Below are 13,741 nucleotides of genomic sequence, written 5' to 3'. Positions count from 1 at the left end.
ACACAATTCAACTAACTACAATATTAAAACTAAAATATAATTACAAAAACGCAAATCTCAATGATGTTTCATCATTCTTTTAGAAAAACTTACGGAATAATGGAGCTAAATGCTACCACAAACAATATCTCTTCCAGTCATAGAAATCAAAATGCCGTTCATTTTTAAAACCAATATACACCAACATCACCAAACAGTGTCAACAACACACCTCACTGAGAGATCATATGCAGGATTCAATAGAAATAAAACTTAAAACAAACAAAAATATCACAAAAACAGATTCAATTAGATCCATAAAAAACACCACATGATAAGTTATAAGAAGTAACAGTGGAGTAGATTAAACATTACCATCCAAAATCATCATCACCAGAAGCAAGCAACTTCACATCACTTCAACCTATTTCTACAACAATCTTCACCAAACAACAATAATGAGTTTGAGAAAGGTTTCGATTTCGAGAAATGGGTTTGAGAGCATTAAAACATTACCAACTTAAGATCTAAAATTTACGGTGGTAATAAAGAATAGAGTAAAATGATTATACCAACAGAAAAAAGACATATGCAACTTTGTATGCAAGCAAGAGCAGATTTAAAAAAAAACTCAATATGCTCATATCCTCTCCTCTTTGATTCTATTTCTGATTTTTCTTATCAAAAAGATTGTTTGTGTTACTGATGAATGAAAGTTGTGTTTGGTGTTAAAGTGATATCGACAGAGGTGGAGGTGATGAAATTATAGAAAATGAATTTGCATAACCTTTGATTTTTTATGGAAATGGATAGATTCACCGCCAATTTATGTAGTTGCTTTGGAATATAAATCGATTTATGAGAAATACATTTACTTTATTATATTCATTATTACTATGACTGATATTTTTGATTTATGGTGAATTGATATCATTCAATATAGAAAGTAGATATTAGCAATAATAAATATAAATTGTATTGGAATACTAACGAAAATCCGAAATAAAATAAAAAACAATTAAAAATAAATTATAATAAATATAGTAAGATTTCCTAAAATAGAAAATTTTAAAATAGTAAGGTGTCTAAAATGTTTACACTTGCAAACTTGTCCAAATTCTCATTTTGCTTTATTCTATTGTATGATATATATATATATATATATATATATATATATATATATATATATATATATATATATATATATATATATATATATATATATATATATATATATATATATATATATATTTCCTAACACTATCAATACACTACAAGAAAAGTTGGATGTAGCCACGTAATGTTGCGACGTGATTATCACGTGGCTCCAAAAAGTGAGTTGCGACGTGATAATCACGTCACTATCAGGTTTTAATAATAAAAAAATAAAGCCAACGTTGGTACATGGGGTGTCAGAAATTTTAATTTTAAAAAAAAAGTTGCGAAGTGAAAAACACGTCGCAACCTTTAAATAAAAAAAAGAAAAATGTAAACAGATAAATTAGTCTGACAAAGGGGGGAATTCCAAAGGGGGGAATTTCAAATTTTCATATTTTTTTGTTGCGGCGTGTTTTTCACGTCGCAAACGTGTTTAGAATTCCACGCCAACAGTTTGACTGACACATTAATTATTGTGTGGGTGTTGCGACGTGATTTTCACTTCGCAATCTAGACACGTGAAAATCACGTCGCTAATATTGATATAGGTCTTCGCGTCTTGCTCCTCTTCCCAGAACCCCCTTTCTGCGTTTTCTCTTCTTCCTCTTCCCCCAAACCCTCTTCCTCTCTTCTTCCACTTCCTCCATAATCCACCATTTTCAATCCTCTATTTTTGTTACAATCTCCCATTTTCAGGTATGCAACCAATCTCCACTTGTTCTTGTCCATTTTTTTATAATTTTTTTGTTAAGAAACTGATTTTGATTTAATATGTGTAGGTGAAGATTTTTGATTTTGATTCTAGTATAAGAACTCACTCATTCTTCAACTTCATTAAGGTATGCTTTTTTCAATTTTATTTATATAATTTTTCTGATTTTTTTTATGTGATTATATATATAATTTGTTATAGTTTGTGATTTGTTTATGTTTTTTTAGATGATTTTTTTTATGTGATTTTTCTGATTATATATATATATATATATATATATATATATATATATATATATATATATATATATATATATATATATATATATATATGTTATAGTTTGTTATAATTTGTTATAATTTGTGTTATATGTTATAATTTGTTATAGTTTGTATTATTTATAGTATGTATTATTTATTTTTTGATGCGATTATAGGTTAATTTGTAGTATAGTTTGTTATAATTTGTAGTAGTTTGTAGTATAAATTGTAGTATAATTTGTTAATTTGTTATAGTTTGTTAATTAATAGAATGTTAATAATTAGAATGTATATTATTTGTAGTATGTATATATATAGATTAATTTTTAGAATGTATATTATTTATTGAATGTTAATTTTTATGTGATTATATAATAATTTTGTAGAATGTAATATTATTTATAGTATGTATAATTTTTAGAATGTCATTATAATTATAGATTTTATAAAAACGGAAATATTATATATAATATGTATTATTGTTAGAATGTATATATTGTTAGAATGTTAGAATGTATATAATATTTTTAGATTGTTATAGAATGTATATATTGTTAGAATGTATATATTGTTAGAAAATTATATTGTAGAAAATTATTTACTTATAGTTGATATAAGTAAATGTTTAATTATTGTTACTAAAAAAGAGAATGATTGGATATATGTGCAGTATGGAATATTATTTGTATTATCGTAGTTGGATGTACGATAGAGTGGAACCAGGAAGACGTGCACTTAAACCCAATTTTATAGAAGGAGTTAACGGGTTTATCACGTGGGCGTTTGCTCAAGAATGTTGTCGAAGCGAAGGAGGAGTTAGGTGTCCCTGTCTTAAATGTGAATGTAGACCTATAATTAGTGACCCAGATGAAGTGGTCAGGCATTTGTATAGAAGGGGTTTCATGGAAAATTATTGGGTCTGGACGTATAATGGTGAAAAATTGCCGAGTAACGTACCAGACACTAGCAGTACGCATGCTTCAAGTAGTCGTCCGTCAATGGAATATGAGGAAAGACCGCCTATTGAATATGAGGAAAACTTTAATCAGATCGGTGACATGGTTGAGGATGCTTTTGGTGTGAATGTGACCTATGATCAACCTGAAGATTGTGATGGGGAAGAGATGCCGAACGAAGAAGCGCAGAGATTTTATCAATTGTTGAATGAGATGAATACGCCGTTGTTTGACGGTTCGTCTGACTCCAAGTTATCAATGTGTGTGAGATTATTGGCCGCCAAGTCAAATTGGAATGTTCCTGATCAGTGTTTGGAATTCTTTGTAAAAATGATGTTGGACTCAACTGAAATGAAAGACAACTTACCTACAAGATTTTATGAAGCAAAGAAGTTGGTGTCGAAGTTGGGCTTAAGAGTAAGAAAGATTGATTGTTGCATTAATGGTTGTATGTTGTTTTATGACAATGAGTTTGGTACTCAAGATGGATTGTTGGAGGAATGCAAATTTTGTATGAGTCCAAGATATAAAGTTTGCAGTAGAGCCATTAACACTAATCAAGACCGTGTAGCAGAAAAGTCCATGTTTTATCTTCCGATAATTCCAAGGTTAAAAAGAATGTTTGCTTCAATGCACAGTGCAAGTCAGATGACATGGCATCATACAAACAAAACAAGTCCAGACACTATGCGACATCCATCTGATGGCGAGGCATGGAAACACTTTGATCGAATACATCCTGATTTTGCCGCAGAACCTAGAAATGTCAGGCTTGGATTATGCTCAGATGGTTTTGCTCCTTATGTTCAAGCGTCGGGAAGTGCGTATTCTTGTTGGCCAGTTATTGTAACCCCTTACAACCTTCCTCCCGAGATGTGCATGACAAAACCATATATGTTTTTGACGTGCGTCATTCCAGGACCTTCGAGTCCAAAAGCCGGAATTGATGTGTATTTACAACCTTTAATTGATGATTTGAAGAGGTTGTGGATTGGTGGAGAATGGACTTATGATATATCACGTAAACAAAATTTTACTATGCGAGCTGCCTTGATGTGGACCATCAACGACTTTCCAGCATATGGCATGTTGTCTGGTTGGGGTACACATGGCAGAATGGGTTGCCCGCATTGTATGAAAGAGACGAAGGCGTTTACGTTGGATAAAGGGGGGAAAAGCTCGTGGTTTGACTGTCACCGCATATTTCTACCAAAAAATCATCCGTATAGAAAGAACAAGACAAATTTCATAAAAAACAAACAGGTAACAGATATGCCTCCGCCCCGATTGTCACCAGGTGCTGTATGGGACAAAGTTTGTGGGCTACCAAAAATTACAGATACTGGAAAGGCATGTAGAATTGAAGGATATGGGGTCGATCACAATTGGACAAAGAGAAGTATATTTTGGGATCTTCCATATTGGAAAGATAATTTTTTGCGCCATAATCTAGATGTTATGCATATTGAGAAGAATTTTTTTGATAATGTATTTAACACTGTGATGGATGTTAAAGACAAGACGAAAGATAATGAGAAGGCTAGACATGACATGGAAAAATGGTGCAATCGAAAAGAGTTGGAGTTGAAGCCTCAACCAAATGGGAAATTATTGAAACCGAAGGCTTGTTTCAGTCTGACCTCCCAAGAAGGTAAAGCGGTTTGTCGATGGTTAAAAGAATTGAGAATGCCCGACGACTATTCTTCAAATTTAGCAAGGTGTGCTGACGCCAAGACTGGGAGGTTGCATGGTATGAAAAGTCATGATTGCCATGTTTTTATGGAACAATTGCTACCAATTGCATTTGGTTCTCTACCTAAACATGTGCTTAATCCACTAACTGAAATTAGTCAATTTTTCAGAGATATTAGTGCTTCAGCTTTAAAAGTAGATGACGTCATTAAGTTGGATCGAAATATTCCAGTCATTCTATGCAAGTTGGAACAAGTATTTCCGCCTGGTTTTTTTGACTCCATGGAACATTTACCCGTGCATCTCGCCTATGAAGCTTATCTTGGAGGACCTGTTCAATATAGGTGGATGTATCCGTTTGAAAGGTTCATGGGTGATTCAAAACGATCAGTGAAAAATAAGGCTAGAGTTGAAGGATCGATATGTGCACATTACTTGCATCGAGAAACATCACATTTTTGCAGTCACTATTTCAAGCATTTGATGTTAACTCCAAGAATCATTCGAAATCCTGTCAATGTTAGTGAAAGGAGTCAATTCACTTTATCGGTCTTCGGGCTTCCAGGCCGTCCATCTGGAAAAAAGGGTGTGCATTGGTTGACCCAACAAGAAATGCAATCTGCCCATGTTCATGTCTTGATCAACTGCGTTGAAGTTAAACCATTTCTTGAGTAAGTATACATACCCCTAACTTTTAATTTTCTTTACAATCATAAAACTCATTACTCTGAAACTTATAATGTGTTTCTTTTTAGGGAATTCAACAACGCCTATTTTCATACTGCCGGTGTACAATCAACATTTGGTGTCATCCGTGCTCAATTCCCAGCATGGTTTAAGGAGAGAATGTATAGCATTGTTGCACCGACTCCCGAAATACTCCATTTGAGAAACTTGTCTCAAGGCCCTATTCAAAGCGCAAATGAATGGCACACATACTTCGTGAATGGATATAAATTTCACACTCATACATGGACTGAAGGGAAAAAGACCATAAACAGTGGTGTTTTTGTGAAAGGAGTTACAGATGGTGGTGAAGATGACTTCTATGGTTTTGTCAAACATATCTATGAGTTGGTGTACACTTACTTGGACTTGGAAAATAAAGTTGTCTTGTTTTATTGTGAATGGTATGATCCAACTAGAGGCACAAAAATAGATAGGACATATGGTACTGTTGAGATTCAAATGGACCGGAGGTACAAAGAGTATGACCCTTTCATAATGTCACATATTGTTAGGCAAGTTTACTATGTTCCTTATCCTTCATTTGTGCCACGTAAACGAGGGTGGTGTGTTGTCATAAAAACAAAACCAATGGGTCATATTGAATCTGACGATCTAGTGGAAGAAGATCTTGCTTTCCAAGTTGATGAAGTGGAACAAATTAATGATGTGGTTGCAGATGAACAAACTACAAGTTTGTATGATACAATGGTTAAGGGGCATCTAGTTGATTCGTCTATATTGGATGAAGAGCATGAAGATATTGCATCTGAGGACAATATCACATCAAATGATGAGAATGATGTGGATGACGAGCACGAAGATTTAGAATAATGAATGTGTTGTTGAAAATGTATTTTTATAATTTCACTTAATGAACTATGTATTGAATGTGTTAATGACAACCAGTTGTTGAGATTATATTTTTATAATTTTACTTAGTGAATCATTTGCTGAATATATTTATATTAATTGTGTAATCTCTATAAATAGGTAAAATGCCACCCCGACTTGATAAAGGTAAGGGTGTAGCTGATGATAGTGGTAAGAAGAAGCACCAACGCCCACGATTAGTAGTATGTTAGTCACCTCAGTTGGCCACGTGTCCTCCCCCACAGAGTCAGGTTAATCGTATGTCCATGGCCAGTACTCAGGGTTTTCTGCCACTACTCTCCTCTCAGTATCCATATGACAGTCCGTCTTTTATGACCCCACCACCACCTGGTTACCCATCCTTCTAGCAGACACAGATGTCCCATCCTTCCAGCAGACACAGATACCCCCATCCTTCCAGGAGACACAGATGCCCCCATCCTTCCAGCAGACACATGTGCCCCCATCCTTCCAGCAGACACATGTGCCCCCATCCTTCCGGCAGACCGGAGGATCTAGTTTTCCACCTCCCACACAGACTGGTCCCTCATCTTTCCAACAGACTAGAGGATCTAGTTTTCCACCTCCCACACAGACTGGTCCCACCCCACATCCCCCACATGTGCCCCCACAGGATGATGATCAGGCGGAGGATGAGACTGCGGAGGATGAGACTGCGGATGATCAGTTGGATGGGAGTGATCTTCGAGGGGATGATGATCCGAGTCAGATTCATATCATTGACGGGAGATTTTTTATTAGGCCCGAAGGAAGCTCGTAAGTTTCTTATTTATCAATTTTTATTTAAGTATACATTTCCATTTTTTATAACTTTATAATTAATGTTAATTCAATTAATGTTGTTTAGATTCACGCCGAGTCGGACTGCTGCCAAAGTTATAAGTTATATAATTCAGCAGAATTATAAAAAGCTTATAAAGACTTTTAAAGATGTTAAGGGCGATGATAGAGATCATTGGTTTGCGAAATTTCAGGTATACTTAATTTATTGTTTAAGTTATTGTTATTTAAATAAATTTTTCACTACAATTATCTAACTTTTATTTTATCTACTTTTAATGCAGGAAAAATGTGTGTGGGAACCAATGAAAGAGAGACAGATTAAAAAAAATTATTATGGCAGAACTGCAAGACGACTTTCTGACATGCTACGACGTGTTAGAAAGCGTTGGGAACTTCATGGCATCCGTCCTAGTTGGATAGGAGAAGAAATCTTTCGGGAACTTCTTAAATATTGGGAGAGTGATGAGTTTGCGGCCAAATCTGAAAATGCAAAGAAGATGAGAGCATCTGAAAAGGGTGGTTGCCTTAATGCTGTTGGAAGTATAAGCACTGCTGAGCATGTTCGTCGCATGGTAATAATTATTACCACTTCTCAAAGTTATAATTTCAATTAATAATTGATATTATTAATTATAGTTTATTTTGTTATTTAGACTAAGGAATTAAATAGACCTCCACTTATGACCGAGCTGGTTGCGAGGACTCGGAAAAAGAAAACAGGAGCTTTTGTTGACAGTCGTACACAAAAAGCTATGGTAAGTTATTTAAGCTATCGGTATTATTTTTTAAGCTATCTGTATTATTTGGTTAAGCTATCGGTATTATATTTGGTTAAGTTATCGGTATTATTTGGTTAAGTTGGGTATTATATTTGGTTAAGTTATCGGTATTATATTTGGTTAAGCTATCGGTATTATTTGGTTAAGTTGAGTATTATATTTGGTTAAGCTATCCGTATTATATTTGGTTAAGCTATCGGTATTATTTGGTTAAAGTTGAGTATTATATTTGGTTAAGCTATCCGTATTATATTTGGTTAAGCTATCGGTATTATTTGGTTAAAGTTGGGTATTATATTTGGTTAAGCTATCCGTATTATATTTGGTTAAGCTATCGGTATTTCTTTAAGCGATGAATTGTGATGTATTTGGTGGTGATTGTGAAGTGCCGGTAAAGTGTTGATATATATGAATCAAATTGGTGATCAAAGTTAGAATGTATGTGTTATAATGTATGAGTTAAATCGGGATTATTATTCTGATTTATTAATTAATTCCGACAGGTAGAATGTATGTGTTATAATGTATGAATTAAATCGGTATTATTATTCTGATTTATTAATTAATTCTGACAGGTAGAATGTATGTGTTATAATTTTCATGTGGCATGTGACATGTTGTGGCGTGAAAATCATGTGGCAACTAAATTTGTGGCGTGAAATTCATGTGGCAACTAAATTATATTTAACTTTTTTTGTATGTGTAGTATGATTATCAGGCATTGCTTGTACAATTTCTGACTGCTAATCCTAAGTATACTCCAAGACCGGGAGAGCCGCTTCATCCAGATGTAGATTTTTATCTTTGGAGTAAAGTCATTGGCGGCAAGGGGCCTAACGGGTGTTTTTTTAGTGGTGGAAATTTGGCAGGCACCTTGAGATCTGATGATAGAACTCTATATCAAAGAGTTCTCGACGGGGAAGGAGGTTCACGTCCTGTAACTTTAACAGATGAACAGAGAGACACTGTAAGACAATTGGCGATAAATGAGGTGAGGCGTGAGGCGGCGGAACGTGAAGCGGCACTGAAAGCCCAAATGGAGGCCCAAATGAGGGCAATGCGGAGTGAGCATCAGCGGGAAATGGAGGTCATGGCGAAAAGACAATCGGATATGGAGGCACAAATGCGACAATTTATGCAATCCTTTGGTGGAAACCAAAATATGGGGAGTTCTGCGCCGACTGATCAGGAAAATCTAAATGAGGATGAGTTTCCCGACCCGGATTGATTGTTGATTTAGTTTAGTTTTTATTTTGTTGTTATAACTTTTAATTTTGAATTTGTGTAAACTATTAATTAAATTATAATTACATTATTTAGTAATATTAGATTTATAATTTTACTTTCTTAATTTTAATATTAGATTTATATTTAGTTTATTGAATTAATTTATAAATTTTAATATATTTAGTTTATTAATTTAATTATATATATATATATATATATATATATATATATATATATATATATATATATATATATATTTGGTTTTTCCAAAAAAAAATAAAAATATTAGTGACGTGATTTCCATGTGACTAAGTAGTGACATGAAAATTAATCACGTCGCAACATTAGACATTAAATGCGCATCTCAGTTGACTCCTAGGCAAATTTAGTGACGTGATTGCCATGTCACTAAGTAGTGACATGTAAATCACGTCGCAACTAAAGTTGCTTTTCTGACCCAAACGCTGCTGCTCTGACTGAAAATGCATTAATCTTTGACCCAAATTTTGCGACGTGATTTTCACTTCACCAAATAGTGAAGTGAAAATCACGTCACTAAAAGTTGTCACCTTGCCTCCTGCGCCGTGAATTTTCACTTCGCAAATATTGGTTTGTGATGTGATTTTTTGATTAGTGGCGTGATATTCACGTCACTACTGAGGCTTTTTTTTGTAGTGATAACCCATAAATTCTTCCCATGATTCTTTAAATCTGCTTCAGACGGAAAGACATCTCTTGTCATGCTTTATCCATTCAAATGTGACAAATAACTCCTATTTTTCCTGTCTGAATTCTAGTGTTGCTTAAAACAAATTACATTCTGTTGCTTCTAGTCCCATTCGTAAATGTTAAAGTATAGATTTTAATTAGTGTAAAAAAATCACGGTACTTGTACTAAGCAGTAAAGGGTTTCGAATCAGAACTCCCCTTGCATTGCATGGTAAGAAAATGAAGATAATTTGGGCTTCTTTGATTGCGCTCTTGTTTTTTCGTACTATACTATAGCACTTTCTAAAAATTCGTTTTAAGTACAAAAAATGTTTGATATATTTGATTTTGAAAAATGTCTTAAAAGTGGAGGATAATGGTGGATGACAGTGTCAAAAATGGCGGCGAGGCGAGCGGTGATGGCATCGGAGGGTGTCACATCGTGCCATCGTCGTGGTGATGACTATAAAGATGGAGGATGCAAAATGATGACAACCATCTAAGGGTCAAGTAGTAGACTAGTAGTGTTGGCTATGACTATGAAGTTTCTTAATTGACAATGCTGACAACAACAATTGGTGTTTAATTGAGGCGATGGAGAGGTTCAAAGAGGCAACCATGGTGATGGAAGGTACAATGTTTGGTGGTTTTGGCAACCAAACAAGGGTCTAAGAGCTTTCAAAATATTCTTTTCACCTTATTGGTATAGGTTGCCTTTAAAACAACTAGGGTGAAATTTTCAAATGATAAAACTAAATGGACTAGAACCAAAATCAAATGTATTTTAAGAGATTAGAAACAAATTAATCCTTGTAATAAGATTCTCTTATTTTACTTTCTTTGATAATTAACAAATGTTTATATAAAATAGCAATAATTAATCTAGATAGATAATCTCTTTTATAACTAAAAAACAGAAAAAGATTTTTAATGGCTTTGGCCTACGCTTCAAATTTGTCTACACTTCAATTTGCCTACCCTTCAACTTTTATAGTAAATGCATGTGTTCATTACGTTATTGTCTTAATATTTTTGTCTGTTTTCAAAGGAAGATGTTTTCCTTGGCAGTAATCAAATTCACTCTTCCAACCTTCCAAATTCCTATATATTAAACTGTGTGCCGGCCACAATTATGCATGGTTCTTTCCTTTTTGTCTTAAACATTTGGAGTCACTATTCAATCCTCATGCACTTAAACATTTCATAAACCACCTTGCTCTATTCACTCTTCACAACCTTAAGCCATGTTCAACTTCTTCAAAAGATTGTTATGTCTTATATGTTTTCTCTTGCTATCCTTTGATGTTTCTGTGTGTTTATCTTCTTCTTCACTTGATGACTTCAACTTTTGTTTGGAGAATCACAAAATAAAAAACTTCACTGTTTTTCCTTACAATGATTACTACAAAATTCTCAACTTTTCAATTCAAAACCTTCGGTTTGCAGAACCTACGACACCTAAGCCGATAGCAATTGTACTTCCAGAGAGTTTGAAGCAGCTACAGAAAAGTTTAGCATGCTGCAGAGAATTCTCTTTGGGAATAAGAGTGAGAAGTGGAGGACATAGCTATGAAGGTACTTCTTCTGTTGCGGACGACGGTACTCTTTTTGTTATCATTGACATGATGAATTTAAACCATGTTAAGGTTGATATGGAGACGAAAACAGCGTGGGTTGAAGGCGGTGCAACGTTGGGAGAAACTTATTATTCTATCTCTCAGGCAAGTGATGTATATGGGTTCTCAGCGGGGTCATGTCCGACTGTAGGAGTTGGCGGACATATCGGTGGTGGGGGGTTCGGTCTGTTGTCTAGAAAATACGGACTTGCAGCCGATAACGTGGTGGATGCGTTACTTATCGATGCTGAAGGACGGTTATTGGATCGTAAAACCATGGGAGATGATGTGTTTTGGGCTATTAGAGGAGGAGGAGGTGGTGTTTGGGGAATTGTGTATGCATGGAAAATTCAGTTATTGAAAGTGCCACAAATTGTAACTAGTTGTAGTGTACCTAGAACAGGAGCAAAGAGAGATATTGCTAAATTGCTGAACAAATGGCAACATGTGGCACCAAATTTGGAAGATGATTTCTACTTGTCATGCTTGGTTGCTGCTGCTGCTGGTTTGGCTGAACCTAAAAATGTTGGCGTATCAACAACATTTAATGGTTTTTATCTTGGTCGTAAGTCTAACGCTATATCGATATTGAATCAAGATTTTCCTGAGTTGAATGTTGTAGACGAAGAATGTAGCGAAATGAGTTGGATTGAGTCAATTGTTTTCTTTTCTGGACTAAATGAAGGAGCTTCTGTTTCTGACTTGGGGAATAGGTACTTGGAAGATAAACAATATTTCAAGGCAAAATCAGATTATGTAAGGAGCTATGTTCCACTTTTTGGTATAGAAACTGCATTGGAGTTTCTAGAGAAGGAGCCTAAAGGGTCTGTAGTTTGGGACCCTTATGGTGGGATTATGGATAACATAAGCAGTGATTCCATTGCTTTTCCACATAGAAAAGGAAACCTTTTTTCAATTCAGTACTTGATTTATTGGAAAGAAGAAGACAATGACAAGAGTAAAGATTATATTGATTGGATAAGAGGATTCTATTCTTCTATGATTCCTTTTGTTTCACAGGATCCAAGGGCTGCATATATTAATTACATTGATTTTGATCTTGGAGTAATGGAGGTGATTAGTGTTAATGATGTGGTTAACATTAACCCAAGGGTTTGGGGTGAAAAGTACTTTTTGAGTAACTATGATAGACTTGTGAAAGCCAAGACATTGATTGATCCTAACAATGTTTTCACCAATGAACAAGGCATTCTTCCTAAGACATTTGCCAGCTCCAATGCCAAAGTACTTGGTACACAAATGTTCTAGGGAATTTTATGGAAACAATTTATTGTTTTAGTGTGTCATTGTTAGTGATCTACATGAATTTAATATGAAGAAGTTAAATAAAGAATACTTAAGCTACTGTATAATTTCTTCTTTTTCAATTGTTTTATTTATCGGATTTAGAATCAATTCAATAATTAGTTTATGTTGACATTTTCTTTTTGGCAAGTAGTCATGTTAACTTTGTACTTTGTTTTTTGGCCAAGCCAAGTGCCTATGTTTAAAGTTATATACTAGTTTGATGTGGACAAAGTTTAAGTTTATATTTATTGGAGAAAATGCTGATATTGGTCTGGATTAAAAATTCTGAGACCTGATTAAATTTAATTGATGAGAATGCTGGGTAACTTATATTCTAAGTTACTTCTAAATTGAGAATATTAAGGGAAACTTGAGAATAATTGAGAGAGAAGTATTATTATAATGATATTAGAATACACATACATGAGAGAGTATTTATATGGTTAAGAAAGCACTAACTAACAAAAAACTGAAAACTATAAATGATACGTTAGCTTGTGTTGCAAGTTACATTTACAACCCTTTCTAACTGTTACTAAGAATCATATACAAAAATTAAATTAATTCCTAATACTCTTCCTAACTCCGATTCTCCCAAACATCATTCCTAACAAGTATGTTTGATTAGCAATTGTTATTCTATGTTGTGTTCTAGGATACCAATTGCTTGTGTATTAGGGTATGTGATATTAACAAACACACTAGTGGTTATGTTGTAAGTTAGTTATAAAGTTAGACTGTTAGTTGAGGTTAGTTGTTAGGACTAATGAACTAGCCTCTCATTTACGAACCGATGTATGTTGAGCAAGCCGTGGTACACATGTATGCATCTGTTCTTTCTCTTGTTTCATTTCTGAAAAGCATTGTTGTATTTATTTGTGCAGGGAGCTATTTTCCTGAAGTGCAGAATTACGGTTCCCTTTCTTTTCATTGAATTCTTATG

General features: G+C 34.2%; 2 protein-coding genes across 2 annotated transcripts; both read left to right on the top strand.

Annotated features, from left to right (window-relative positions):
- The first annotated feature begins 6,481 nt into the window (after positions 1-6,481).
- LOC131655094 (uncharacterized) lies at positions 6,482-10,334 on the top strand. Its single transcript, XM_058925002.1, has 7 exons — positions 6,482-6,559; positions 6,862-7,133; positions 7,225-7,351; positions 7,442-7,732; positions 7,814-7,915; positions 8,646-8,729; positions 10,242-10,334. Exons 1-7 carry the CDS (start codon positions 6,482-6,484, stop codon positions 10,332-10,334), a joined length of 1,047 nt encoding a protein of 348 aa, XP_058780985.1.
- A 672-nt stretch (positions 10,335-11,006) lies between these two features.
- Positions 11,007-12,993, top strand: LOC131617540 (berberine bridge enzyme-like D-2). The gene has a single exon (XM_058888815.1). It carries the CDS (start codon positions 11,119-11,121, stop codon positions 12,757-12,759), a length of 1,641 nt encoding a protein of 546 aa, XP_058744798.1. The 5' UTR covers positions 11,007-11,118; the 3' UTR covers positions 12,760-12,993.
- The last annotated feature ends 748 nt before the right edge of the window (positions 12,994-13,741 follow it).

Source organism: Vicia villosa, linkage group LG1, assembly GCF_029867415.1.
Source record: "Vicia villosa cultivar HV-30 ecotype Madison, WI linkage group LG1, Vvil1.0, whole genome shotgun sequence".
Lineage (NCBI taxonomy): Eukaryota > Viridiplantae > Streptophyta > Magnoliopsida > Fabales > Fabaceae > Vicia > Vicia villosa.
This window is presented reverse-complemented; position numbering and strand designations above follow the sequence as displayed.